The following is a 26,223-nucleotide window of genomic DNA, read 5'->3' on the forward strand; positions in this document are numbered from 1 at the left end:
GTGAACAAGAAGTATTTGATGATAATTCAACAAGTCTCTGTCGATAAAGTCACTTTCATTTTCATAGATAAAATATATTGATGTGTTGGTGACATTATTGATTTAAGGGTAGGTGTATTTTCTAAGGCTTTCTAACATATGTGAGTGTTTTTTTTTTAATCTACTGTTTAGCTTCCGTTATTTCTGTTTATCTCTAAAAGTAACGGATGTTCATAATTGCAATTACCTATATCATTAACAAGCTGCTGGCTGCAACAAGATCGATAAAGACGGCTTGTAGAGGGAGGTTGAATGCTGAGAGATAAAACGAAAAGGCTTCGAAATCGCGGGGTTTGACGAGGATACCCGAACATGTTGGTGGAACGCTAAAAGCCAGTGGTGGTGGCAGTAGTACTCCTGGTCGTTGTGGCGTGTGAAGGTGGTGGCGTTGATTCAATGTGAGGTTTAGTGGGCCAGTTTTTCTCGTGGTCTGTTGAATAACGGACGTATGGCTGTACTCGGGACTTGTTTGAATGACAGAGGATGGTTTTACTACGAATTAAGTGTTAATTTGTGTGTTGAAAACTGTTAATACTTGATTTATTAATTATTAAAACCCACCAGAAGTCTACACGACAATATTCAAATAAAAAATGACAGGGCAGCTGTTTTTTATTCCAGAGGATTTTTGAAAGTTTTTGGCTGTCTTGCAAATGTGACAGAGACTTGAGTGCTTATTAAAGTGATTGAGTGAGGATTCAAAGTCAAAATGAAAGAATTGGAACAAGTGCACGATGCTCCAACAACTCGGACTCTCAAATCTCTTCTTAAAAAACCCGGACAGGGTAAACAACGTAATAAAAATCGTGTTGTTATCAATGAGAAACTTAACGAATTTTTTGCTGCGGATTATATTATTCTTATCAAAGAAGAGTGTTGTGCAGACTACGAAGAAGAATGTGACTGTTGTTGTCAAGAACCTGAGATGATTCGTTTGGGTAATTGTAAAGAATGCAGAGCTGAATTTAACAGACATTTAGCGAGTGGTGAAATAGATCCAAGATTCAACCATGAAAGAAATGGAAAGATTGAATCTGATTTGTCAAGAAGAATGGGCAGTGAAGAGTCTCAGTGTGAGGATGATGATGAGGATGATGAAGAAGAAGAATATGAAGAGGAAGTTGATGATGATGATGAGGAAAATGATGAAGCAGAATCATCAGAAGAAACAGAACATCGAGATCCCATATTGCAGACTCCAACTTCCCAACCCCAACAACAAGAAACTCTTAGTCCTCCAGAGGGTTACAAGGACGTCTGCGATGATGATATGAAATCGGAGGTCGTGAGCAGTGAGCTGTGCCTTGGACCCGTTGTAGTTTGTGGCGAGTGTAACTACTACAACAACCGGCAACGAACGTCAGGTGAGTGAGTCACGAGGCTCGGATTACGCTCCTCGTGCACCTGTTCCCCTGCACCTCTCAACACTTCTTCCGATTCATGTACTCAGTTTTCTTCTCTGCAATTGAAGAAGATTCTAAGGGCTATCGTTTGTAAAGTACACTAAACCGGATGCGGTCAATGTAGCTTTGAATCTCACGTTGTTGCTGGTGGTTTCGTTCTTTAACAACAACTTGAATTGAGATGATTCTTTTGTTTGGTAGATTTGAAGATAAAAAACAATTCTCAATGCTTTCAAGTCATAAATAAAAAGGACAATACAGTGAAGGCTAGTAAATAACAGGTTATTCCATGAAATTTAAGGGTGGTCAAAATAGATACGATGCTTGAAAAAAAAAATTATCTGAGAATTGAATTAATGTTATGAAGCTATTCATGAAATTGGTATACTCCAAATGTTTTTTCATGCAAAAACAGATCAAGATAGCAACCAAGTTCATAGGACCTATCAAGTATGAAATTTCCCATGAAAGAGTATTTAGCGTACTTTATTCGAATTGAATAGTCTCGACGATAGAAGCGTTTAAAATTGTGTATTGATTACACTCCAATCCTCCAATGTTTAATCCCTATACACTGCGGAAACGAAGCAAGGCTGCGAAAAATTGCAAGGGATTTTTTTAGAGCATGAAATTTTTCAACAGAAAAATCCTTAATGACCTGAAAAAAAAAGGAGTTTAATGGTGTGAAGCATTCAAAATTGTATATTGATTATACCAGAATGTACTTTTTTTCATGTTTAACCTGAGCATCTTCAAAAATACTACCAAATTGTACAGATTATCTTTTGTAGAGCAGAAAATCTTTGAGAAAAATATCTCTAGGGACATTTTATTTTTCGTTTGATAGAAAATAGTGTAGATAGAGATATGAGATTAAGTTGAATATTTGTTTGTATTCACTTGTGACAAGTTATTATGAAAAATGGAAAAAATTATTAATATGACAATTCCTGATGATTTATGTTCACTGGTATATTTTATACACAAACTATCCAAGACATTACATCACTTGCATGCGAAACCACGTGACCTAAACAATGAAGGCTCCGCTTTCGCCTACCACTTATGCTCTTATTGTTTGCACCTTGTTTTCCTTGGAGCAATAATTTCACACTCCCACGATAGAATATTAAGAGGAAAGTATTCACTACGTTCCAAAATAGGAAAAATTTATCCTAAGCAATCTCTTATAGCTCATTATAGTAGATAATGTATATCTTATTGTAATTGCTTTTAATTATTTTTCATTTATATAAACATTTACGTCATTCACTCGAAAAATATTATAATAAGAACACATTGTTGGTTTAATTTTGTTATCAATTCGTTGAGAATAATTTTTATTAATACTAGTTGTATTCATAAATGAATATATTTAATTTATTTAAATAGATTATTTAATTGTTTGTAAATTTTAATTAATAATGTTTTCTTTTGTATTATGATTCATTATTCCAATGAAAAAAAAATGTAGATTTCTTGTTACATTTAACTTTTTGTCACCTCATGTGACATTTCTGTAACAAACAAACAATAATCTCGTAACAACAATAATAATTAATTGATACAACAATAAATAACAATAGTAACGATTTAACAATAGAAATAATAATTAATTAATAATTGAATATTATTATTAATACAATTAAGTTTTCAAGATCTTGAGCTATAGAGGGCTGAGATTCTTTGTAATTAAATAGTTATTCATAAAATATTGTTTGCAATTCTCAATTAGTTTAATGAAAAATTTTATATGTCATATAAGATACCTTTTATGAGTGTTTAGATGTATTTCGTTTCATTGTTATAAGTTAAATCTTTTTTGTTTTTATTTTTATTTTTATAACTACGAGGACAATATTTTTTAATTAAATTCTCTAAAGACTTCTAGGAAGTATTAAATTTTTCATCTGATCAATGAGACGAGTGAAGTGATTACAAGACTGTCATTATGTATGTAAAACTGTCCTCTTTTTATGCTCATCATCTGGGTCAGAACTTTATACAAAGCACTTTAAGATAGTAATAATGTCGTCTAAATATTACATTTTTTGCTACTTTTTTTTTTTAAGAAATACTGCTTTTTTGTGATTGTATTGATAATTATATCAATGTCTAGTCTTCGATTGATTTTCTAAAAAATTGCAAACTGTTAAAAGAATTTTGATAAAAATTGCACTTTTTAATTTAGCTTCGTCTTTTTAATATACGTGTAAAGAAATTCCCTATTAAGGAAATTAGAGTAAAGAAGAGAAGAAAGAAAATGAAATATGAATTATTTATTAAACATCAGTTGTACTTTAGACAGAGTCTGGAAAAAATTCAAAATAGATTCTTCACATTATTTATGCATTATTTATTTAATATCCGACAAATGAACAATAAAATGAATTTTAAATTATAATGAAAAATCGGAATTTTTGAAAATTTTCGATTTATTTTAGTTTTAAAATATTCAATAATGTATCATTTTTAGAGCCGATTATTGATAAAAAGAGACCATATGTGGTGATGTAGAGAAGCACATAGACCTAGTAGTTTCTGTCAAATAAAATTTCAAATTTGCAAAAATTGAATTCGATCAACAATTTTTGAAATAACAAACTCTATGCTCGAACAATCCGTCACAAAAGTTACAAATAAATGAACATTTGGGCTCCAACTTACGCGTTATAATTTACCATTTTTATGACTGGCTGTTACTAAAAATATAGAGACTATTAACTACTGCATTATTTAGTTTTATACATTTTTTCACGTCATGTTTTATAAATAGTGTATTATTAATAAAATGTATAGCAACTTTATAATAAAAAAGAATCATAAAATTAAAAAAAATTATTTCTCAAAAAAAAAAAAAAATGGAATATTTAAAATAAAAATTTATTGAAGGTAGAAAAAAATATATATATAGATAGATGATGGGAGAAAGAAAACTCTTTTTTCTCATGATAAATCGAATAAATAAATATTGACATGTCTGAGATATATATTTAAAATTATAGTCAACATATTTGTTATTACAAATGTCGGTATGGTTTTTTTTTTTATTTATTTTAAAATTTTTAAAAAAAAATTATCAATTATTTTAAGGCACTTCTTTGTTACTTTTTTCATCAAACTTGACTCGTATCCGAACTAGAAATTTTTTCATTTTTCTAACTTTTTTCATTACTCATAAAATCAATATTGTTTTATGGGATTTTTTTAATCCACATTTTGTCCCACATTTTTTTTCTACAATACTTCCATACTTACAATGTAAAAGTAGTCCTTAAAAAATAAATAGAAAGTTGCCTATTACAATTGATAAAAATAGTTAATAATAAAATATTATATCTTTTCACAGCAAATAGTTACTTTTGTAAAAAAAAATAAACTTTCTCTATCTATCTATCAACACAATGAACAACCTACATTGTAAACTAGATACTTATAAATAGCAGTAAAAATTCGGTTTAATTAATTTTTCAAGCACCTCATAAACTTTTAATTAATCAATGTATCATGATGAAGTTGAAATACAACGGATTATCTTAATAACGGTCAGTACTTGAATTTTATCTTATAGTTGACAATTTTTATAACCGATCTCTAAAGTAGAGGCAATTAATTAACTCATTAGCGTTCGATTTATCTTGAGCGAGTTAAGCTACTTAACGTTTTATAAAATATTTCTTTGCCATAAAAATCGTAAAAAATGTGAATATGTAGAGTATATAAAATGACTTGGATAAATATTGAAGTTAATGTGATAATAATATTAGGTTTTAAGTAGAATGTTGATGAATGAGACCTTAACCGGAATCACGGTGAGTAAATGTGGCGCGAGATGCGACGACGATCACGTGGAAAGCTGGAATGCACATCGAGCTGGGTAGTTAGCTAAGCATTCATGTGCTTTATAGTATAGTGCTACTTTCTAAACGCTCGAATGCTTTATATATATATATGTATAGATACATTTAGAAAAGTAGTTGTAAGTAAGACAACGATGGCTACTTCAGAGGACACGAAAGATGTTGTTAAAGAACCCGTTCACTTGGCCCTGGATTCAAATACATGGGTGACAAGTTGAGGATGTATGTCGTTAGTTGAAGTGAGAAAGTCAAATGTGAGAAATGAGAACTGTTTCTAACAGGTGGGACGCTGCTCGCCATGGATCAATACGGCAGTTTGATGGAGAACTAACGAGAAGTGGGAGAGAGCGAGAAAGAGAAAAAATAGATAAAAAGAACTTGTAAGGTGGATGATGGTCCGAACGTTATATATAGTTGACGAGAAGCACCTCAGTGAAACTTGTGGAAACCTTTCCACAAATTACACGCTTTTTTTTTTCTTTATTATTTTAATTTTCTCAATGACAAAAAAAAATGATTTTTTTTTTCATTACATTCGAGAAAATGGTTTTATCTTCCTAAAGCTTTCTCTCTATTTCAAAGAACATATTGGCTAACAAAAAAATGCACACATCGATCACTCATATCACTTCTCGCACCATTGAGAAGTAGCAACACACACTCTGGTTGCTGCTTTGCCTCTTCCGCCGCGATTACTCTCTTTCTCTCTTTTTCTATCGATGCTACCGGCGTTTTATTTTACTCTCAGTGTCTGGTGCAGCTTATACGCATATTTACATCTGCTATAGAACACACAAGTTGATGCGAGTAACGTAACTTTACATATAAACACTTGTAATAATGTCGAGCTATGTTAACAGATACATACATGTAACTTAATGGGTCCTATATTGTATACTCTTGAATTTGGTGTTATGCCAGGAATGTGGGTAATGCAGGGTCATTTTGGGAATATTTATATTGAGTTCTGTAGTTTAAATATTAGGTAAAGTAGTACTGAAGAGTTCAAACATCTTTTGACTCCAAAAATGGATTGTTTGAAATTTTAATGTAGCTTTTTTTGGAGTAGAATATTGATGAGTGACAAGAATAATTTAAATTTTTATTTATAATAATAAAATAATAGAAGATAAATTTATTTAGTTAATCTTCTTCAAGGATTGACTTTATTAAATAAAATGAGCTTCAATTTGTATGAAAGATTGAAGAATTTAATCTGAACAAAAGTTGAGTTAGCATAAGTTGTTGATGGAATATTTTCAAAACTTTTCTTCAATATTGCTGTAATGCTTTAACAAATAGTTCATTTGTAATCATTGTGTTGGATAATTATGAATAAATATTCACATAATGTAAAAAGAACAATAATATATGACTTTTGAAAACATTATATGAATTTACTGTTTATAAATAATACTAAAAGTATGATTTAAATTGTGAATACAAATCAAACTTTAGTAGTTAGTATTTAATCTACTATATGATTGGAATAGAAGATAATAAAGGATAATAAATTACTCCAGTCATTCTGATCAAATATTTAACCCCCAAAAAAAGGGTATCATCTAGAAAAAAAAAGGTTTAGTGTAGACTGATAAGAAAACATAGACATTTGTTTATTTCAAACTCGTATTTTAAGAACAAAAAAAAAGCATCTTTTTATTAACTCTTCACTTTTGCTGTAATTTACTGCTGAGTAGATAGAAATAGATGTTTTTTTTTGCACCAAGATATTTTTTGTCTCTTGAAAATCATTTTTTCCTCAATTTAAACGTAAAGAAGACGAAAATAGCTAAAGAGAGAGAGAGAGAGATTTAATAATATTTTTATTTTTTATTCATAACCCTTGGATAATATAAAACCCATGACCTTTAATGCTTAATTAATATAAAAAAAGATAAATATAAAATGCTTAGAAAAATGCTCATTATATTATTGACAGAGGAGGCATTGAGAGAAGAGATATTCAAAGTTAATTCACAGCTTGTTAAGCCTGATTTCGAGTCCTGAAACAAACTGATATGATGTTTAAATGTTACATATATCATATAGGAAGGGTTGAAAAGCAAGTTATCCTGCGCAACCCACACATCTTTCAATATATTTATCTCTTTCTCTCATATGCTGTCTCTTTCCAATTTACTGCGTCGACGACTGTATATAGAGACGTGGTGACTCGCGCCTGCGTCGCAATATTGAATCCGAAAGTATCCCTATAAGCCACGTCTGTGCAGCATTCTCGCTTTCTCTCTTTCCTCCCTTGAATTCCCTTTCTCACTGAGGGATGTTTACTTGCAAGCAAATCAACTGCGGACCAGAGCAACGCTTTGACAAATCGATTTTCACTCAAACGAATCACACTACATACACATTTGTAAAATCTTGATAACTAAAGACTGTTTTCATTTTTACTTATGCATATATATATTTTTTTTTTTATTCATTCGTTTCTCTTTCTTTTTAAACTTTGTTCTCGTGACGTTGCATAATCGGGGTTGACGAACGCAAGAGAATTGCGGGAGTTAAGTTGATTATAGACATCTAGACTCAACTACATCTCCAACATGTACATTTACATTTTCAATCCGCTGATGAAAATCCTTTATCTCATACATCATGCGAAGTTTTAAAAAAGAGCATTATTTAAATTGAAAAAATAGTTCAACTGAAAAAGGTTCATTTATAGAATTTTTTTTTTTTTTTTACATTCATATATGCGTAGGGGAAGGAAAAAAATATTTATTTATTCTTGAATTTTCATTTTAGTAAGACACATTTTATATGTTACTTTATGTAAATCGGTGAATTATTAATACGTAATTGATTTTTTTTTTTCTTAAATCTTATCTAAGTTTGCTTTAAATATAAATGTAGTTCTTCAAACCATCAAACAAGACGTGACTGTAAATTAATTGATAAAATAAATTTATACAAAGTGTCAACAACATATGATTCAAGTCAAACTATTTTAATATTAATTAAAATTTCGTTTATGAAGTTTTATTCAAAGTTTACATTTTATTATAAAAGATTAAAAATATTTTATGAGTAAAAATTATTAATTAAAAATAAAGTCCTGATGATAGTATTTAAATATTTATATTGCTTTATAATTTCTGTATTTATTTAGCTAAAAATGAAATGAAATATTTTTTTATAAAGTACCAAATTGAACTTATTATTGTGTATGTAATATTTATAAGATTAATTTTAAATCAGAATAACATTACCAATCATACATCTAGTCATTTATTGATCACATACGTCTTCCTGGATAGGATTTAACGATTAAATTTTATATCTTATTTTATTGATAAAGCAATTTTATTCACATTTAATTCTCCCATCTTTATCGACTTCTAGTAATTGAATATATTTAATCTTTTTTATTTTTCTCATAAAAACCGATAAAACAAACATTTCGAAATTCTATAGCAAATCAATAATAATACTATTTTATTTAAGTGTATGTGTGAATGTGAAGATCGAACAATTTCAAAATAAATTAACAGATATTGACAAGAACAATTTTTTTGTTTTTGTCATTTAATTGATAAAATTGAATTGATTCTATAGTTCACTTGATGTGCGACACATGTGGTAAAGTGCTTTTTTAATCAACTCATTAATAAACTACATTGATAATATGTCGTATTATTCAAAGACTTTGAAACATATTGAAATAACCAAAAATAAATGATGTGATAGTTGAAACATTTCATCCATATTTTAATTATAAGTTTTAATTAAATATTTTTATTTATTTTATTGATAGAATTGTTAATAAGGTCTGCTCTAAAATTACCCATTGGATCAATATTGCCCTTAATAATTCTCCACAGTCCGAAGCCTTATAATTAAAATACTTTTTAGCCAATTACTTTTTTTGTTCAAAAAATATTTCCACTTCAAATATCGATGATTATTTTATTTATTTATTTATTTTTTTTTTTTTAATAATATACTATAGTAAGATAAATTTATCGGTGTCAATAAAATTCTTATCAATCATTAAATTAATTTAATTATTTCTATGCTCTATTTAAATAATTATTATAGAAATATGATAAATATAAATAAATAGCTTATAATTGAATTGTGCTAATAATTAAATATCATTATTTACACATTAAGAATACATTTTTTTTTTGTTATCATTTTTTTTTTTAATTACTAATCAATAAAATTGAATTAATCGTAAAGTGTAAAATAAAAAATTCCAGTAAATTTTTAATTGACTTTCCGAATACAATAATACAAAATTGAGCATGCATATGATTGATCGATAGAGTTCATTAAAATTTTCTTTTTTTTTTTCATTTCATCGACAAGGCTATTTTTAAAAATGAATAAAGTACTGTAGATTATTAACAGTGTTAGTTAATTAAATAAATTGGCATGCTACTGAGAATATGAAATAAAAGTCCAGTAGAAGAAAAAAAGAGAGCAGGTCATTGTTGTAATCACGAATCGTCGAGAAGAAAATATTCAAGTCATTCTCCTTTTAGTCTCTGAAAAATTACAAGTACTTTAGTAGAAAAGAAAGAGAAAAAGACATCGTCTGACGATGTCTGCAGCTGATTAAAAAGCGCGAATAATTGCCAAAGATTTTCTTTAGAGCTAAAAATAAATTCACAAATTGAAGACACGATGATAATCTATTATTCTCTAATGAATTGGACAAAATTCCAGTGAAATCATTGAAAAATAATAGAAGAAAAATTCAATGTCTCTTTCTTTTTTATTATTTGAAAATTCATTAGTAGATCGTCACCTAAAAATATCATCTGCTGGAACAATTACAAACATTAATGTAATGTTTCTCAAGCATTAAATTGAGTTATTAAAAATATAAATTAATGATTAATTTAATATCCCGTAAAATAATAACAGCTAAAACTTGGTATATGCGTTCGCTGCATTCCATGGCCTTTCGACTCGCCTTGTTATGCTTAAAATGCCAACGCGTGGGAAGAATATTCTCTTGGTTCTATAACGTATTATATATACTAGCGGTAGTATTTCCACGCCGGTGATTCTTTCGCACTCGCAGGAATAACCGACTAAATTGTCGGAAATAAAGCCTTACGAGGGTTTCTTTTTTTTACTACACGAAAACACTTGAAACCAGTAATGATTAAAGTATATACACAAAAAATGATTTATTATTCATCATCTTACTACTTAAATATTCCTACTGATTTTTGACAATGTTTTATTGAAATTCAAATGAATTCTTAAAAATTTCTTTGATGTTTAAAGTCAATTTTTCTTTTGATTCGTCATTTGGATTGTTTTTGAAGAGCAAATTATTCATCAGAATTTAAGTAACACTTGAGAATATTTTTTTCTAATTTATACCAAATAAATAATAAAGACATTAATTAATTGAAGATTGTTAAAGTGTCAGTATTTTTAATGACTAAAGGAAATCGTTCTTTTTTTAAAAATTTTTTTTTTAAAATAATAATTCTAGTAACACCCACATGCTCTAGTCTTAATGTTACCTACATTTTTAACAAGTTATGAAAGTATGATTGTAGCAATCCATTATATAGCTTTTTTTTTATTATTATTATTTTAATTACAGATATTGTCAAAAGCAAGGAAATTTATGATTGTAAAGATTTAATTATTCATGTTCTACTATTATATAAATATTATTTACACCAAAATAATGACTTGTTTGATTGAAAAAATATAATGACACGTCTATGAAATAAAAACATGACTAGATAAATTCGATGTGCACAATTGCATGAAGAAGATAACAATAGATCGGGTGCGGTTAAATTCTAGTGCGAGTATGTTTACGCTACGTGGGCTGAACTTTGTGATTAGGATTGGAATAAATTTGGTTAGGACTTGTAGGTATAACGAGCAAAGTGTATAGATTCTATGGAACATGAAAATTTACATGGATATACACAATCAATACCGTCCAAAAATTAATCTCTTGATTATTTGCTATCACATTTAATTAAAATAAAGATATTTATTCTCTTCTCATTAGAAAGTGATTTTAATGATGTTGATTTTTGAGATTCGTCATTTTATTACATCCTTACGTTTTGAGACATTTAAAAGCATAATAGAAGATTTAAAAATGGATGTCCGTATGTACAATTGTATAAAATATTATTATAAATAATTTCATGTAATGAAAAAATTGTATATTATTTAATCAAAATGAGCAAAGACAATTTTTTTTTGTATTTAATTGATAATTTTATTCCAATTTACTCTTTTTTACTCAAAGTAAAATATTAAAAATCACTGGAAAACAACTTTTAGTCACTGATTTATTTTTAAAGAGTTAAAACAATGTACTTTATTCCAAAGTCTATTTTATATTTTAAATCTCAGTATTTTTTTATTGCCAATATCTCCTTATAGAGCTTTCTGATAGGTACAGTGTGAACAAAGTAAACGACAATTTACTCCAGAATCTAAGTGTACTCTCTCAATAGGTTAAAAGCGTGTAAAAAGTGATTACAAAGTGACAATCTTAATTAAATGGGTAACGTGGTCATGTTTACACACTTTTAACACATTGAAATGACACACTTTTAAAATTGGAGATTTAAAGTGAAGAAGTTGAAAATATTTTTCCGTTAGAAATGTTGGTAAATATGAAATACATTCAATGGTGGTAGTAACGAAATTCTGCGGGCTATTTCATCGTAGATTTGTTATTTTTTTTTTTTTATTATTATTAAAAATGCTGTCAGAGTTCTATGGAGATTAGAAAGATTAATTTTTTGTATTGTGTATAACTAGCTGCAAATGTTGGAGTAAAATACTCTACTTTTAGGACCATAATATTTTAGGAAAGTAAATTCCTTTAATATTTTATTTTAAAATATGACGAATAAAAAAACAAAAATGCCCAACGAAAATTTTTAACTCTCCATAACAGAAGTCCAATTTGATAATACGAATGCTTTCAATTGGTATAATCTTTCTAAAATGTACAAAATGTCTTTCCATGATTTTCTTTCTGCTGACAAGCTGAATAAGATCAGAAATCCAGGAGTATTTGTAGTATAATTAAGATAATATCAATTGTGGAATTCTGTTCAATAAAATAGATTAAAAAATATTTATTTATAAAAAGCTATAAATGTAATGATAAAAATTCATCAAATTTCAATCCTTGTAATTAAAATTTATTGATTACTTCGAATAAATAAATGGGAAAGTAAGATCAGAAATATAAAATAATTTATCGAAAGGAATATTAAATGAAAAGAAAAATCGATCAATTGTATTCATAATGAATAATGGACTATTATTGATATTAAATATCATCCTCTCATCAATCTTAAAACGATATAACTTCCATTGAATTTAAGCATACAATTTTTTTTTCCTTTTACACGTCACAAAAATTCATATGAAAATGGTTCTTTTCTCTGACATTGAAAGTTTTTTTTCTGCAGATGTCATTCGTAGTCCATTAGTCATTAGAAAAATTCTGTAACTGAGGTTGAATAATAAAAAAGGAGAAAATAAATCAATGCATTCGCAATTAATTAACTTTTTTTTCTCGTTCGTTATCCAAAGTAAACTTTTCTATATATTTAGTCTTCCATCCAAGTTAATTCCATTAAGCTGCAGCATAAGATATAGTCGGAAAGAGGAAATGGAAAAAAGTAGTCGAGTATGTCAATCGTCATATTTGGCTGGCATGGAATGAAACAAAATTTAAAAATATAGATATATATAAAAAAAAAGTTCAAGTTGAAGTAAAGTAAAACGTTAAATACGCCGGATAGTAATCAGCCGAGCGTGACTCCGGTGTTCCTTGACTTCCGGTTGCCCGCACCCTTTACTACTTATCTAAGCATGTACATTACATATAGCGCTGGGATTTAAAGGTTATTATAATAGTCTTGGTCAAGGCACTTCAAGAACGACCACGGGAAACTCGACTTCATTTTATTTATGGAGGAACTCACTCATTAAAATCCTGAAATTCCAGGACGATCGCACCCCTTTGTTTTCAATCAGGCTCAATGGACTCCACTACGACCATGACCTCAAATTCCCACGATTTACCTTGAGTTCTTCTGCTTTTTTCGCATTTTACTCTCTTGTTAAATTAAAAAAAAAAAAAAAAATTTTCCTTCAAACTTTTGTCTCTCGTTCAAAGAGCACAAAGAAGAATTTTTATTTTTCTGCTCAACCATTTTTATATCACAGGAAATTAATTAAAATTAAGACAGCTGAATAATTTTTGAAGTATTTATTTTTTTTTTTCAATTCACTTTTGATGTAAAATGACAATTAAAAGTTTCTACCTTTTTTTTGGTTTATGATGGGAAAAAAAATTAAATGTCGTTGATGATTTGAATATTGATTAAATTCAAGAGAAATTGTATTTACTTGTACTTTAGATAAATTAATATTTAATTATTTGTAGAGTTGTATTTATTAACTTTAATTAAATTGACTAATTTTCCAACAAACTTGATGGTAAATATATTTTTAGCCTCGAATATTAATTTGTAATCAGTCACAGAATCACATTTTGGATGAAAAATAAACGTAAATTACAATTAATAAGATAAAATAAAAGTTATACTCGATGTAAATAATTAATAATATCATTCAATTCATATTTAAAAATGATGAATGTATTAATTTTCATGAAAGAAAAATAGAGAGGGTTTTTTCAATATTCTCATGACAGTTTTATGTATATAAATGGAAAAAATCTATTTAAATATAATTAAGCTCATTTTAATTAAAATGATTGAAGCTTTTATAATAAAAAACCATTCGATTAATTCAATTTTTGTTTATCATATTAATAGACAATATTTTTATTTAATCACTAAATTAACTGAAAATAATCTTACGCTACTTAATAAATTTCATTTCGTTGTGGTTGATGATTATATTTAAATAATTATCCTAGAATAATGAATTTATATTAAAATTTAACTCGATTAAATTTATTAAAATGATGCCAGTGGGTTAAATTATTGCTTAATAGTTGTTTGAAATTTTTTACAATGTAAAAAAAAAAACAACAACAAATTATCATCAAAATGACATTTTTTTGAGCAAAACGTAAAATAAGTCGATAATTATTATTTCATAATATAATTATGTAACTAAATAATAAATTTAATGCACTCTTGGCAATTAATAATTGCCATATGGTGACACAAATATGAATGTAAATCATTTTTAATTGAAGAAGAAACATTTAAGAGGTAAAAGAGGTCAATGTGATATATTAGCTTGCTATCAAATAATAATCAATTTGTAAAAATAAAATTGCTATTGCTGTAGACTTTGATTCAACTTAAGCAAAGTCTGATTTGACATAAAATTGAAGGTATTTTTTTTCTGCGAGTAAATAATACGTCTTGATAGAAGAATTCTAATGTAATTGAGAGGATTCAATGACGTTTTCAATAGCATTATTGGCAAGTCACGTGTACAAGAAAGGTAGAAATTGAATAACATCATTGTACCGAGTGATTAAAGTGATTACTGATTAGTATTCCATCGTCTCTCCTGTAAGTTGTATAGTGTAACTTACTAAGAATTTATGCACGTCGACAGCTGATGTTATATCGTAAAGCATAGTAAATTCATGATGACAAAGAAAGAAACTTTTATTCGATTCTTATCACGTTGTTCATTTATTATTGAATTTTAAGAAAAAAAAAATGACATCCAAAAGTCCTGAAACATTTATATGATTTCAAGTTAAATTTATTTCAATGATAATAGTAATGTTTCCCTTTCAATAGCTATTTTCCTCTATTCAACGAAAAGTTTAAATTTAGTACGTTAGACCAAGTGTTGTTGTCTAAAAAAGAACGACAGCTGAGTATGCAATATACTAAATTAAAAGGAAATGCTGCAATTTTAGGGTTTGTTTTGGTTTGGAGATGTTCAAATAAAATCTTTGATATGAATTGTAATAAAAGTTTAACTTTTGATAAGAAGATAAAGACTAGCGATATTATATCTCTCCATATGACTTCAGTATTCTAGATTCATTTGCTGTAGAGTAGTTTCTTTAGTGTCAATTTGAACATAAGGAATGAAAACTCGAGCTAAAATTTTATATCAAGTTAAACTTATTAGTAAGATAATTATTTGTAGATAAATAAAAATTTTATTATCATTAATTAAACTAAATAAAGATGAATTAAATGATAATAAAAATAATTTAACATTTAAATCTTACCTAGTTACTCTATTAATTGATTTGTGATAATTTTTCTAGAAGGCGATGAGTATAATCCGGAGAAAGTACAAGAAGATGAGAAGAATAAGAATGTACATGAGGAGATTCAAGGGAATGATCAACAGCAGATTAATGAAAAATCTCAGCAACCTACTACTGGTGAGGATTATTTTATTTAATAAATTTATTTGTTGGTAGAAAAAAATCTTAGTCATTGTATCTATTTAGATCTCCATCAACGCTACCTTGTGGAGACAATAACGATGACGACAGTGACGGAGCGTCGAATTGTGCGAGAGATCAGTGAAGATAAAAGCAACACAAGTAACGTCAGCAGCGTGGAGAACACTGATACAAGGATTACAGAGGTTAATCCAAGTGCAAGCGAAGCGTTAAACGGACCAGAGAATCATGTAGGTACTGAATTAATCGATGAAGACGATAAAAAACATCAAAATAAGACAACTGGATCTGAAGGTGATAAAGATACAACGGATTCAAGTGAATTGTCTTTAACATTTAAGCTAGGCAATGTATCCCTAGTGACCAACAGTTTCAAACCAAACTCAGCAGTAAGGCAGTTATTCCCTAATCCTAAGTTTATTTCTCCACCTCCAACCTTGAGTAAAGGAATCTCGAGCGTTTTATCTAACGACGAAGGCACTGATAGTGATGGATCTGAAGCTCAAAGGTATTTGGTGACAACCGAAAACCTTCGGCTATTCGATTCGGTTAAAAGATCGAAATTGGCAGGATCTCGTAGTGATTCATCAGAAAGTGATTCTTCAACAATAAAACGTACAATAGAACGGAATGCTCTGCGAAGGAGTTTGGTTTGTAAGTACGAGACAGGGAAAAAAAAGAATTCAATAAATAAAGATTTAACGCTTGAGGAGAGAATTCGACAACTTACATGTGTTGATCCTGAGGAAGATACTACTGGAGACAGTGCTTCAGATTCAGTAGTTAATAATGAAAGTTCTAATCAAGATCAATTGCAAGATTTGCCAATTAGGACATCTCCGTCAGGCGAAGAGAGACCATTAAGAAATGAGAGAGTTGTTCGACCGAATAATGAATGTCAAGAACACTCACCTTCACCTCCACCCTCACTTCATCACCATCATCATCACCATCACTACCATCATCATCATCACCAGTCTGCCTATAAGAAAATTACTGAACTGTTTAGTGCTAAGAAAGGTGACAATATGCCCGATTTAGGTATTGGAGATAAAACTTGCATGAAATCACCCAATCCAAAAGTTAATACTGATGCAAGAAAGCAATTTTTGGCAAGTCTCGCACCATTATCATGTGTCACATCAACTGGAGTCGATAGTCAACATGAATATTATCAATTAACATCTAAAATAAATAATAGGGATTCAGTTGGATACAATTCAGACTCTTCGTATAGTTTAGAAGATATTGAAGCAGCTTTAAGGAGTGATGAAAGGAATAATAAAAATGCTGGACCACCAGATGTTACTAGAGGAACACCAACCGGAACAGGACCTGATTTAACTGATTCTACAACAGATGAGCTTTTAGCATTTGTAGAACAAGATAAATCTAGAACAGAGAGATTAAAAAGACGATATGATATGGATGATCATAAAGAGTCCACGAATAATTTAGATAAAAATGGTATTAGTCAAGGTGATGATGAAGATGATGAACTTAATGATTACGGCTTTAACAGAAGACCTTCAGTACGTGGAATTAAGCCTCAATTTGAAACAACAAGTGAAATAGTACGACAGTTGCGATATCGGACAATTCCAACTTCGATTACCGATAAAACGCGGGTGTTGCCACCAGGCTGGCCTTATTACGACACGGATAGCTTAGAGAAACAGCGAGTGTCATTTAGTCAAGATCAGGAAGAGATTAATGGCACAGTACGGGACAGTACGATAAACCGTATCAATACAATGCAACGACAGATTGACGATATTTATCAAACAATTGCGGAAACTGCTGTCAGCGTACAGGGTAGTATTGAACGAGGGTCGTATCTAGAAAGTACTCTACCTCGTAATGCACCTCGACTTTCAACTCCTGAATGTCACCGTTACGAGCAAAAGAATGGTACTCACTTTCAAGATCATCGCATGCGAATGGAGGTGCCAGCTACGAGTGTGTACAACAGTCTGGCTAAAACACGAAGAGCTACAGTTGCAATCTCTAATTATCCCTGTGGAGTGATGCCACTAGAGAATGCCACTAAGTGTTATCGAACCATGTACTTAGTTCCCTACAATGGCATCACAGATCCAACATACCAAAATATACAAAGAATTCTTCCACCTCACTCTTCTACTACTAATTACGCTAATCACATTGAAAGATATCCTTATCCAAGAAATACTCGAGTAGATCATCAGCAAGTGCCTCGGTACTATCCTCGAACACCACCTGGTACAAGTATTACACCGATACCTCCACCTCCACCACTACATCTTCATCTTCATCAGCCAGAAGATGTTGGATTTACAGCAGGTGTTGGAATGCAAACAATTCAGCTACAGCATCATCAGCACATATCTCATCAACTAGCAACCTACAATGTCCAATCCGTGCCAACATATACGGTGATGGCTCCGTCCAGAACGGGTGGATATCACTCATATCCTCATCCAGGTCGCAATGCAGTAGATATACACACTCATACCGTTTCATTACCATTAGCAATGACAAACACAACTACTGTATCTAGTGGAGGCTTCAATGGATCCAATAATCATTTAACGAGTACTTCTTCATCATCATCCACCTCATCAGCATTATCATCACCTACGAAAATTCAACAAATGAATACCTTGTGTACTGCAGGAGAACGAGGAGTACCAGAAGGAGCAGCCAGTGCTCCAGCACATGATTTCGTTTCACAAGCAAACAATACTTCAGCGCATAATTTAACCTCTTTTATTGGACACAATGTGCCTCCACCAAACACTCAGAATTCTGTCTATTATGCCATGAATGTTTGAAGAAATTTATTATTTTTCCTTTATCTTAGTCATTACAAAGTTAAAATACTTCAAGTATTCATGTTACGACCATCATTTTTTTCTCTCTTTTTCTCTCACCTATGCATATACAATCTTCCTCGTTCAACTGTAATTTGTGAAAATTATATTTTTTATCATTTGTCACAATCGCCTGAGGCGTGGGAAAGCGCTCTTTTATCTTTGGTGTACAGAAAAATAGTATTAGAAAAGCAGGCAGCAGTGGCGAGTGTATTTACATGGCCATTTTTTCAATGTAGTGGACAGAAATGAAATTGTAAAATAGATTGAATAATGAACGCAAACACTTTTAATAATTAATTGTAAATAGAAAGTGTCAGGGATTTTTATTCAAAATCACGACTAAAAGTCTCTTGAAGCTTTGAAAATTTTTTTAGTATATTATCACGATCATGACTACTGGTTTTAATCATTACTGTTATTATTTTTATTGCTATAATTATTTAATAATAACCAATGAATTCTTGGAGTGTGGTTAGCAAGTATGAGAGACTTACTAACTATTTATTATGCGTATTGTAAAGCCAAAAATTAGATTTGATTATAGTTTTTATCTATAAATGCTGAGTGATCGTAAGGGTAATGTATGAGTTGTCTGGGATATTTTACAACTAGATAGACAACTAACTATTACTTGTATAAAGTTATTCATAATACGAAATTATAAAGATTTAGAGAGAAATAGAGAGAGAGAGAGAGAAAGAGAAAGTGATAGACATAGAGTCGAGTAGATAATTTTTGTGGTACAAAAAGTCCAATGTCGTTTTAAAATTTTTAATGACCCGCAGCTGTTCATTTCAATATCATATTATTTATTTACTACCAAAATTATATAATTAAATTTTTTAACCTGTTTTATTTTTTCAAGTGAAATTGGTTTTATTCATTATCAGATATGATTGTTGATCAATTTAACTCGTAAATAATTTTGGAAGATTGAGCATTCCTTTAATTATTAAATAATGAAATTTTTCATGAGACTTTTCGTCGTGAAAATTAATAAATAAAATAATTCTATAATAAAACAATAACCAAAGTCGTAGAGTCGTTAGTTGTTGTTGTGATACCTAATGTTTTCATCAGTAGAACAGTAGAAATAAAGTAAAGTAAGCCAAAAATCGGTATTATTTAAAGAAAACAATAAAAGTAAATGGGAAAAAGGTATTGGATTAAAAAAAAAAATAACCATAATATTTGATGGTTGGTAAAAATAGTATAGTGCAAAACTCCATTATTGTTATTCAGTATTTGAATTTGTCGGAAGTAAACTTGTTCAAATGATTTTTATTTCTATGACTGTATGTATGTATGTATGTATGTATTATTAACACGATATGATCGTATTTGTTGTTTGATAAACATGTTTATTAATATTATATGAACAGTTTTTTGTTCTTTTATTATATTTATGGATGAATTTTTTAACCAAAATTTTATAAATAATTTTACTCATTATTTATTGGATTATTAATGCATTATAACTATATCAATATAATAATATAAAGTAATTTCTTAATTTAAATTTTGTAATGAAGCAGAAAAACTATTGATTAGTAGTTATACGTACTAAAATGTTAATTTAACATATGTTTTTGTTATCGTAGAGTAGTTTTGTTATGTCATTTCATCATTTCAACGAGTTTATAATGTCAACAAGTGTTCATGTCACTATTTAATTAATTTCTAAGCATATATATTGATCTTTTGAAGTTAAAAGTAACATCCAAGAAATTGTAAATGACACTTTGAAAGGTAACTTGCTAAGAAATTGATATTATTTATAATGAATATCATTTTACTGCTTCACGACGAAATTTGAAAAATAAAAGAAAAAATAAAAGAAATATTCAACTATACAATATGAAAGAGCAGAAGAGTATGAAAAAAAAAAATGCAGGTATGCGTGTGATATATAGAGGAAGGCTTTAAAATATTGAAGACTGCAATAATTACAACTCTGGCCTACTAAATATGAGGAATATCTGTCGACTCTTTAAAATAAAACTGTTAGAATGTAAGATTTTACTAGCTGTATAAAAAACTTCAAAAAAAATCGAGGAATGCATAGAATCGTCTCAATAACAAATAATGATGATAAATCAACTTTAGAAAATTGATAGAAAAAAAATTTTTTTAAAAAATTAAAACCGTACTCTCGTACCTATAAAAAGAGATCTTTTAAGATTTATAACTTTAAAGAAACCAAAATTTTTATATTTATTTAAAATTAAATAATGTAAAGTAGTTTAATTTTTATTTTCGTTACCTCTTATAAGTAAATATCATTCCAAAGAATGAATTGTAATTAGTTATATTTATTTTAAGTGATTTATGTAAATTTGTTTTAGTTTTATCGATAAATTTTTATTAATATTTTTTTAAATGTTTTATTAAAATGAGAAACCATGAAATAAAAAATTTTTGTTAATTATAGATTAAAATTTTTATTTTTTTTTAATTAAAATTTTCTTTTTAATTAAAAATTGATGTTATTTCAATAAAATGGATACTATAAGCACAAATGTAATACAGGCCTTTTTGCAAACTCGAATTAATTAAATGTATGAATATAAACTTTTAGATGAGAAAAAAAGTGTAAAATTAATTAAAAAAAAAAAAAAACAGTGTTCGGGACCCTCCGTAGATTATTTCATAAAAATGAGTCTATAACATGATGTAGTTTATTCCAAATCAAATAAGATTAATCGATAGTATAGAAAGAAATTAACGAATATAAATTAATTTACACAAGCTAATGAAATTAAATGTAAAAAGAATGTAGAACATTTGCAGGGCCATTGATTGGATTAAGAGAATAAGAAGGGATTGGTGTTACAAGGTCGATGATCGTAAGTAAAATAAAAGTGTTACGTGTGAGTTGGGTGAAAGGTGGACAGATTTTTCTGGTTGATGCATTCTTAATGAACAAGAATTACTTGCAAGACAAAATTAAATATTTTGAGTTTTAACTAAATGTTTTATTGTATGTTACTATTGATAAGGGAGAATGCAAATTTTTAAAAAACTAAGAAAATGTGAATTTTAATATTTCTTTTTCATTAAAACTCATCGTTAATCAATCATTAGCAGGCTAAATTTTCAAAACAATTCATTAATTATACTAATAGTAAATTCAGATAGAAACTGTTTTTTTTATTATATCTGTGAATAAGAATATTTCCTTCAACTTATATTACTAACGATTAGAGTATTGTCTGAATAACAATGATTAATCAAAAAACAATTCAGATTTTTTCTCGTTGAATGAAATACTGTTCTTTTCAGTGGAATAATCGATTAAATAATTACAGCTTGAACAAGATGATACAACTAAGGGGAATAAAAAAATTTATAGGAAGTTCTGTTGTTAATTTCATGGTCGAATGAACTCAAAAGTTCTATAATATGAGTGATTAAACTCGTATATCTGATAATGTTCAAGGAAAACGATCATTTCATAATGATTTCTATGTGAATAGTAACATTCAATAACTTCACCTACTAACGACAGTATTAACACATTTTTAATAAAAAAAAAAACTTATTGTAGTTTTGAGTGAGAATGTTTCAGTATTTGATATATGATATAAAAAAATAATGATTGATGAAAATGAATTAAGAAGAAAAAAAACATAAAATTGTATAATATATTTTTTTTCTCTCTGGAAATAGAAAGAGAAAGATTGACATTCTTTGGAAACTGCCAAAAATGGAATTTCGAATTTTATATTTGTCAATAATCATTAGCTAAAGGTAAGGCTTAGACCCAATTATTTTGACGATGAGATAGGGCGGTATAATGACATTTTATAAATCAATTACAGTTGATATAAAATATTATAGACACTTTTGGAAGCAATACTTTACAGACATAACTATTTTAAATATTTAATTGTTAATTTTAATGTAAACACAATCATTTTGTCTCATCGTCTTCCAGGTGTTTTATTAATATATTTGATAATGACGTAATAAAGAAAGAATCATATTTAATTGCTATTATATTTATGAAAAAAAAAAATAAGCTAATGTACTACAAAAATCGTAGATAATATATTTAATCATTTAAATATTTTATGCAATTAATCTTGATAATACTCACTCGAGTAAGTGAATAATTAGTATTAAATTAAAATGGATAAAAAAGATAAATTAATTAAAAATATTTATAAAATAAATGATAAGTGAATGATGTTAGCTATAAACTTTGCAATGGATGGCCAAAAAATACTATGAAAATAAAAATATTGTAAATATAAGAAATATATCTACTTGATTGTTAAACGACTAGATACTAGTATGTAAATAAAAAATATTATTCATTACAGAGCCTGGAAATTCACTTTATATTAAACAATTTATTTTATTCATTTATAACAATATTTGTTATAAGAAAATTGTTTAGATTCAAAAAAAATCCATAAGTTCACTTTTACATTAAATTATTTTAATTAAACGAAATAGTATTGCTCAACAATTTTTGTTTAATAGTTGTCTTATATTTTTATAATCTCACATAAGATATTTTTTTTGTTTATAATTAAAATTTGTTAATGATCACTTTTTTTATTAGAACTTCCGGGCACTGCTGCTATGATGATAAAATTGAAAAAAAAAAAAAAATAAAAATTATCTATCTAAAGTTCTAAAAATATTCAAGATGATAAGGTAAGCATAAAAAGCTTAAATATTCGATTACCGGTTTATTAAAAAATTCACATTAGTAACTTATCAATAAAAATGCCTTACTCATTTATTAAATATTTGAAAGGCTGGTTCATCTACCTTGCGGTGATTACCACTAGCAAAGGTATTGCTCCAGTCAAGTATAGTAAATTTTCTTAATTACTTTTTATCTTATTATAATTATCATTAATTTTTTTTTATACTTTTTCACTTCATGATTCCATTTTTTTTTTGTTTTTTCTTAGCTTGTTTGTTTTAAGCAACTTGTACAAAGTATTCATAGTCTATAATATGTATTCCGCCCTAAAGAAAAAAGTTTCAGTAAAAAATCACGTATAAACACTATTATAATTAATGTAAATTCATTTTTGTTACACATTTAAAAAAATTTAAACAATGTTAAAAAATTGTTTCCCTATTATTTTTCATTAATTTTTCATGAAAAAAATTAATATAAACATCGAAAAATCGTGTAAATTGAGGTAGATATGCCGCAATCTCATAAATGCTCACACGATTTTTCACGTTTACATATTCAAGGTCGAGTTTTTATTTTTTAAAGTATCAGACAATTGTGTGATAAAACGCTAAAGACCAAAAGCAATCATTGGTAAAGTGTTAATTTAAAAAATTAATCAAGTCTTCATTTAATTTGTCGCAAGATACTCATCAAATATATTATCATGAAGATCGTAGATGTGTGACTTACAATATCGGGCGAAGAAAGCCAATTGTTTGAAGATAATATGAAAAGAAAGTGTCTAAAACCTCCTACAAAATAACGCACTTTCTTCTCCTCACTACCTCAGGCGGTTCCAATGCCGCAAGAATTGCTTCATCAAAAACATTTTTAAGACCTTTCTGCAATAATTTATATCATTGATTAGTATTAAATAGTTATTAGATCATCAATCATTTAATAATAAATATATACTGCATTTTATTTTACCTGTGTAAGAGCACTACATTCAACATATTTGACAGCTTTCAATTCTTTCGCCAATTTCTCTCCTTGTTCTCCAGTTATAGGTTTTTGTTTATTCTTTGCAAGTTTTTCAATTGTTGCAGCGTCGTCTCGTAAATCAATTTGAGTTCCCACTAATAGAAATGGTGTTTTTTGACAATGATGAGTTATCTCCGGTACCCACTAAAAATAAATCAAATGTTGTAATTTTTTTTTCATCATAAATATCAAATCTTTAATGGAAAACCTTAATACTCTGACAAGTAGTCAATCGATGCAATTATTTATGATGCTACTCTTTAATTTTATTGGCATCAAATAATCATCTTTATTTGTTATTTATATTCTAAACTTGAAAGTGTTGCAATTACCTGCATAGCCGGTGACATATTTTCTGATACTATATGCTCTATTAATTACATGTGTTAAATAAAAATAACCAAGAATCTCGATATAGTGTAATACATTCTCAATTAAAATGACAAAAAATTATAAAAATATTAGAAAATTTTCTTATCTTTAAATTGATCTTATCGTGAAACTTGGTAATAATAAATTTTATTTACTATAAAAATTTTTAAATTCTTACCTTTTCTTTAACATTTTCAAATGAAGACGGAGAAACTACTGAAAAACAGACTAAAAAAACGTCTGTTTGAGGATAACTTAAAGGTCTAAGTCTATCATAATCTTCTTGTCCTGGGGATCAATTAATAACATATTAAATTACTGACAATTAAATCATTTTATTTTTAACTTTATTAATGATCATGCGTTACTTTATTTACGGATTAATTAATAATTCTAATTAGAATATTTACCTGCTGTGTCAAATAATCCTAGAGTATATGGCTCGCCACCGATCATTACAGTAACAGCGTAATTATCAAAGACTGTTGGAACATACTCGGAAGGGAATTTGTTTGTCGTATACGAAATCAGCAAGCATGTTTTACCTACAGCACCATCACCCACTACCACACATTTTATTGTCTGCATTTTGTATTGCTGTCAATAAACAAAATTTTAAAAATTAATTGTCTGGAATTACTTGTTAATAATCATTTATTTGAATTAAAATTAGTATCTAGGTTGTCTTGATGAATCACTTATTGATGACTAGATTGTTTCATTAAAAGTATTGTTTTGGTAGCTATTTCAGTATCTATAAAAAAAAATGATGTTTTCGATAATTTAATTATCGTTAAGTAATAAATTATTAAAAATATCAATGTAGTCATAAGCAGCAAAAAAATTTCTATAAAAAAATTATGCTGTAGTATTTGTTATTTTTTTAATAAAAAATACTAAAAGTAGTTATTCAAACAACATTTATGTTAAGTTATTTCATTAACAATAATCTTCTTTACTATACATAGAGCATTTAATATCTTATCTATATCTTTTATATTCTCGTCAGAATAAAAAAAACTAAATCGCTCTTAACATACAATAAAAAAATTTGCTATAGCTTTTCAATAAAAAACTAATGACATTCCAACATTAATTATTTCAATCACGAGTGCAACATCACATTGTATTAAAGTATAATTTCATTTTTGCCTTTTTTGTAAATTTAATGGCTTGTATTTATTAAAAAGAGATTTCTTGAAAATTTCCAAGCAATCATCAATCGTGCAGTCAGCAATCACTGAAGCGAGAAGTTAGTGCTTGGATTGGTGCAACGATACCGCACATATGCATACCGGAAAGATTGTTTTTGGAGGAGCCATTTTGCCTAATAGTAGTGGTACTTTACCTCTTTTTGGATGACAAAGACAATCGGTTCTATTTAATTTATTCCCAATAATTCTATGATACGTCACGTGATGAATTCTTTACACTTTACACAGTTATATTATTGCTGTTTTAATTATACACGTAAAATTAAAAAGCAAAGACTCACAAGTAACTGGGCGTCGACAACAATTTGCTGTCACAAATCTTGCACTTGTTATTGCGAGATAACACACTCAGTTATAAAGAATGCACAAACTACACTAACACCTCTTCGTCATGGAAT

General features: G+C 28.2%; 2 protein-coding genes across 7 annotated transcripts; one reads left to right on the forward strand and one right to left on the reverse strand.

Moving 5' to 3' along the window:
- The first annotated feature begins 358 nt into the window (after positions 1-358).
- On the forward strand, positions 359-20,012 carry LOC118071907 (uncharacterized). 3 transcript variants are annotated; one of them, XM_035091393.1, is made up of 3 exons: positions 359-1,403; positions 15,558-15,674; positions 15,744-20,012. In XM_035091393.1, exons 1-3 carry the CDS (start codon positions 749-751, stop codon positions 18,509-18,511), a joined length of 3,540 nt encoding a protein of 1,179 aa, XP_034947284.1. In that variant the 5' UTR covers positions 359-748; the 3' UTR covers positions 18,512-20,012. The 3 variants fall into 3 exon arrangements, with proteins under 3 accessions (XP_034947284.1, XP_034947283.1, XP_034947285.1); XM_035091392.1 differs by having other exon boundaries at positions 360-1,403; positions 15,555-15,674; positions 15,744-20,011; XM_035091394.1 differs by lacking the exon at positions 359-1,403 and adding an exon at positions 15,264-15,411 and having other exon boundaries at positions 15,555-15,674; positions 15,744-20,011.
- Positions 9,646-26,205, reverse strand: Cdc42 (Cell division cycle 42). 4 transcript variants are annotated; one of them, XR_004690954.1, is made up of 6 exons: positions 25,960-26,168; positions 25,022-25,208; positions 24,790-24,899; positions 24,186-24,383; positions 23,946-24,097; positions 9,646-9,813 (listed from the first exon to the last, which is right to left on the reverse strand). XR_004690954.1 is itself a non-coding variant. In XM_035091402.1 (5 exons), exons 2-5 carry the CDS (start codon positions 25,197-25,199, stop codon positions 24,008-24,010), a joined length of 576 nt encoding a protein of 191 aa, XP_034947293.1. In that variant the 5' UTR covers positions 25,200-25,208; positions 26,107-26,205; the 3' UTR covers positions 23,239-24,007. The 4 variants fall into 4 exon arrangements, 2 of the variants coding, with proteins under 2 accessions (XP_034947293.1, XP_034947291.1); XR_004690953.1 differs by lacking the exon at positions 9,646-9,813 and adding an exon at positions 23,239-23,539; XM_035091402.1 differs by lacking the exon at positions 9,646-9,813 and having other exon boundaries at positions 23,239-24,097; positions 26,107-26,205.
- Between the last annotated feature and the right edge of the window lie 18 nt (positions 26,206-26,223).

The sequence above is a fragment of the Chelonus insularis genome, unplaced genomic scaffold (assembly GCF_013357705.1).
Source record: "Chelonus insularis isolate UGA/USDA-ARS -01 unplaced genomic scaffold, ASM1335770v1 contig_88_pilon, whole genome shotgun sequence".
In the NCBI taxonomy this organism is placed as follows: domain Eukaryota; kingdom Metazoa; phylum Arthropoda; class Insecta; order Hymenoptera; family Braconidae; genus Chelonus; species Chelonus insularis.